This window comes from Bombina bombina, chromosome 7, assembly GCF_027579735.1.
Source record: "Bombina bombina isolate aBomBom1 chromosome 7, aBomBom1.pri, whole genome shotgun sequence".
NCBI lineage: Eukaryota > Metazoa > Chordata > Amphibia > Anura > Bombinatoridae > Bombina > Bombina bombina.
In genome coordinates, this window is record NC_069505.1 from 138,636,947 (window position 1) to 138,641,759 (window position 4,813).

At 37.1% G+C, this 4,813-nt stretch overlaps 1 protein-coding gene across 1 annotated transcript; it reads right to left on the reverse strand.

Annotated features, from left to right (window-relative positions):
• Positions 1–1,339: 1,339 nt before the first annotated feature.
• Positions 1,340–2,653, reverse strand: C1QTNF4 (C1q and TNF related 4). Its single transcript, XM_053688900.1, has one exon. The coding sequence runs from the start codon at positions 2,570–2,572 to the stop codon at positions 1,580–1,582; it is 993 nt and encodes a 330-aa protein (XP_053544875.1). The 5' UTR covers positions 2,573–2,653; the 3' UTR covers positions 1,340–1,579.
• Positions 2,654–4,813: the final 2,160 nt, after the last annotated feature.

Here is a 4,813-nt window from a genome sequence, read left to right on the forward strand (position 1 = left end):
TATACTCAAGCATAATTATTTTATCTTTCAGGACAAATTTTTTCTGCAAGTCAAGGGTACGGCCATGGGTACCAGGTTCGCCCCAAGTTTTGCCAATCTCTTTATGGGAATTTTTGAAGATCAATACATTTACTCTGCAAACTTTTGGGCGAACCTGGTATTCTATGGCCGCTACATTGACGATCTCATTTTTATTTTAAAAGGGGATATTGCTCTAGCCAATTCAATAGTAGAACATTTAAATAACAACCATATGGGTCTTACTTTCACAGCTAATATCCAAAATTCCTCAATAGAATACTTGGATTTATTGTTGAGCTGGGGTAGTACAGGGAATGTTGTCTCAAAAAAAGGGAAGACATTTTTACAGAACACTGGCCCTTTAAAATTGTATGTTTAACTATGGTTTTTACAAATAATTATTAAACTTTAAACTGTACCATAGAATACTTCTATAACACCTGGGTATAGGGCATTTTGCAAGACTGAGGAGTGTGTTATTCACTAAACCATCAGTTTTAAATTTGTTTATACAAAATAAAATATGTAGCAGTGCCCTTGTATTTTTTTTATAGAGCTACCATAGAATTTCAAGCAACTTCCTGGTATTGCATACTGAATAATCCCATGGACCAGATGAGGTTTTGTCCTATATAGTGGAACAAATATCTTCATATGTATTAAAAGGAAATCATACTCACAAATTATATATTACTTGTGAAACCCAGAAACTGAAAATACAGAAAATATTTATTGCTGTCTAAATTTAATATATATATATACTGTTAGTGCTGATTGGCTGACAATGACATTTCCAGTAGATTTATTGGTGCAGAGGTACATTTTCTGCAAACATTTAAAATGTTTTTTTGAGGGCATAATTGTTGTTGTTTTTTAATTTGAAATCGAATGAAAATGACTACAATGGGACAAAGCAATACACAATTTGCAATTGCATTTAACGGTCTCCATTGTTTTAAAGATACGAACAACATAAATCAACTTCCCCCCCCCCCCTCCGCCGCTCTATTCTGTAGTTGTATAGAGGGTTAAACGAACCAACAGGATGGTCATAATCTCTTCTTGGAGTACACAAAAGTATTCCTATTTTATCAATCTAAATCCAAGATTACAACAACCTAGCACAGAGTTCCACAATTAGTGATTCTATGTTGTAAGCTGTGTGCTCATTAACCATTTTAATTGACTTCCACATAAAAATAGCAGATGAATTAGAAGATAGCAAATGTTACTCTTATTTTTATAAATACACAATATCATTTAAAAGTAACATTCACACCGTTAGAAAGCTTGTATTACCCCTTCCCCCAGTGTTGCATACCTTTTGGTGTATCTTACATATTTCTATGTCTGATAATCTCTAGCTGCACAGTTCCATTTCTCATCAATATGACTTACAGAAACACATTTTTCTCCCACCCAAGACAAGAGCATGCAAAGTGACCTAAACACAACTAGACCATGCTCATTGATGTGACACTAAGATGCGAAGTGCAGACCTATGTTTCCTGGGGAAGAGATTTTATGACCTTTTTATTTTGTGCTCCCTTTACTTGCCTCAGATTTCTGTGAAAGCCCCCTGTGGTTTTTTATTTGTGACAGTCATGTGCTGTTTAGGAGTCTCGTCTGGGTACACCAAAAAACCTGTGAAAGTAATATACTTGCCATGATTACTGTAGGCCCCATACCCCTCGTGCCGGTGGCTATAGAGCCAGACAGTGTCCCCAGGACCAAGAGATAGCATCAGGCTCTGACTTTGCATCTCTCGTTTTTTTGAGTGACTATCATCATATATCATTGCCTGGACTTCATTTTGGTTCTTCATTAGCTTAACTGACATTGTCTTGTATGGCATTTTTCCTATGGTGAAAGAAAAATAATAGGCTCCTGGTACCCGACAATGAAATTCCCCTATGGACAAATTGAAGTCCTTCCCAATATTTACAAACTCTGTATCAAAAGTGATGGGCTGATGTTGTGTTTTCTTGTCTTCAGTTCCAATGAGACTTTGTGTACGAGCAACAGAGAAAGCAGATCTGGGATCTGTGTCTAAAAAGGGTTGGTCTGCGTACATTGAGTTTTCTTTGTACAATTCGTTTTGCTCTGAAGATCCTTTCGAAATCTGGGCTCCTTGAGAATTCTGCAGCTTATAAGAGTCGCTATTGCTGTGAAAGTAGGACGAAGTGTCAGGGTATATAAGATATCCATTGAAAGTGGTATATGGACCAATATTGCTGTAAAGAGCATACTTTGGATCTCCATGAAGACGTAGCCAAACAGTGTCTCCATAGTCCAGTTGCAGCATAGTGCTTTGGCTGGCCACTTTTCTCTCTTTGTGGTGATGTTCATCATAGACTATCACCTGGACCTCATTTTTATTCTTCATAAGCATAACAGACAAGTTTTTCTTGGGAAATTTTCCAATGGTGAAAGAGAAATAATAGGCCCCAGGAATCCGACACCTGAACATTCCACTTTTAGGGTCAAAATCCCCTCCAATGTTCACGTAAACCTTGTCGAATGTAATAACCATTTCAGGGCCACCTTCCATGCTGCTTGTACGGGCCACAGAAAAGGCAGAGCGAAAATCTAATCCAGAAGCCAAGGGGTAAATGAGAAGCTGAATCAACAATCCAAATAGAGGTGTACCCATTATGGTAGCTGTTGTCACTAGAAAAAACAGTAAATATCGTTAGTACATTCTAATACACTTTAAGTTAAAATTTAAATAGGGGTGAGAACATTCCTTTTAAAACTGCATGTTCAATGAATCTTCAAAATCATAATTATTACAAGACTATTCCAGACTGCATTAGACTTGATATATTTGTCTATGGTTATCAGTGGGCATGCGCTGCTCAGTGTAATAGCAATAGGAAAGAGGTTTGTGTAATATTACTCTGTGAGTAGGTATATAAGTCAACATGTTAAAAGTAAATGCTAGAATTTCACTGCAGAATAGGAACAGTTTACTCAGCCTGAAGTCAAACAAGGAACTTCAATTTCCGGAGGATGTGGTTGGTTTATTTACTCCAGATGTTTATATACAAATTTTAATGAAGATTTAATCTTCTCTCTATTGTTAGACTATGTGTTCCTATTTTATAATACACTTTTATCTATAAAGTGATCAGATTTTGGGAACCTAGCAAATTGCCTCATTTGCCAGTCTTGCTCACAAAACATGCCATCAAAACTTTGCTAAGTAATGGTTAACATCACAGTGCCACTGCTTATGTCCCATACAGTACCTGTCTTGTCTTTGAAATTTGTATCCTCAAAGATTGGTGCTTATCTGTTCAGGCTTTTAAACTGCTGACTGGATGATCACGTCCGCTCGTTATTCCAGAAAATAAAGGTTCTGCTTGGTAAGAGATTTTTTTTTTATCTCCAAAAAGATACTGATTTATAGTGCAAAGAATCCAGTTACTTCAGGATTTGTAATCAAAGGTTTGATCATTTCTCATTTGGATCCCAAGCAGTGAGAGAAATTTGAGTGTGCACGGATTGAGGGAGGGTTGAGTTTCCAAGGCAACAAGCAGACGAGTGATTTTTTTTTTTAACAGTATAAGAAGCAAAGCCAGGAAAATATGTTCAGGGGTTTGGAGAAAACAACACTACCAGTCATTCCAAATCTTGGATAGTGTTTCACTTCCTTTTTCCTAACTATTAAACCTTTTGACATACAGAGAATATCTCCTCTGTGACTCCTGATCATATTCAGAGATTAGGTGGCAGATCTGAAAAGTGTCTTAGTGTGGCAGAATCCCATCTTTGTGCCTCATTTGTAAAAACATATTAAACCTATCGTTTTTCTCCTACTATCCAAAGCGGATTCATCCACTCACATTAATTAAAGCAACAGTGTACTGTAAAATTAGTTTCCAATTAATGTGTTTCCAGTGACTTGTTTTACAAGTTACAGAGTATAAAATGTATAAGGAGTTGCTCCTTTAATGTTTAATTTTTTATTTATGCTCCTTGAAATCACTACCCATTAAAATGGGTTGAGGTTGCAAGGAGAGCAGATCTCACTATCTTTTATCCCTCTCTCTCTCCCCCCCCCCCCCTCTCTCCCCCTCTCTCCCTCTCCACATAATCTTCTTATCACTTTTAGTATCTATCTGCCCTTCTGGGAGTCTGGTTTATGCTAAATTGTTTACATAGCTATTTAGTAAAAAAAAAATCCGTATAGGTGGGTATACAACAGGCAACATTGGTTATTTGAAATAATAAAATAAATGTAAAGGAGCTATTTGTAAACAATTTAATACACTTGAGCAGGTAAAATTGATAATTGGGAATACATTAAAGGGACATTATACACTCATTTCTCTTGTAAGGTGTATCCAGTCCACGGATCATCCATTACTTGTGGGATATTCTCCTTCCCAACAGGAAGTTGCAAGAGGACACCCACAGCAGAGCTGCTATATAGCTCCTCCCCCAACTGCCATATCCAGTCATTCTCTTGCAACTCTCAACAAAGATGGAGGTAGTAAGAGGAAAGTGGTGAAATATAGTTAGTTTTTGTCTTCAATCAAAAGTTTATTATTTCTTCTGTTAAGTGTGATCAGTCCACGGGTCATCATTACTTCTGGGATATTACTCCTCCCCAACAGGAAGTGCAAGAGGATTCACCCAGCAGAGCTGCATATAGCTCCTCCCCTCTACGTCACTCCCAGTCATTCTCTTGCACCCAACGACTAGATAGGATGTGTGAGAGGACTATGGTGATTATACTTAGTTTTATATCTTCAATCAAGAGTTTGTTATTTTAAAATAGCACCGG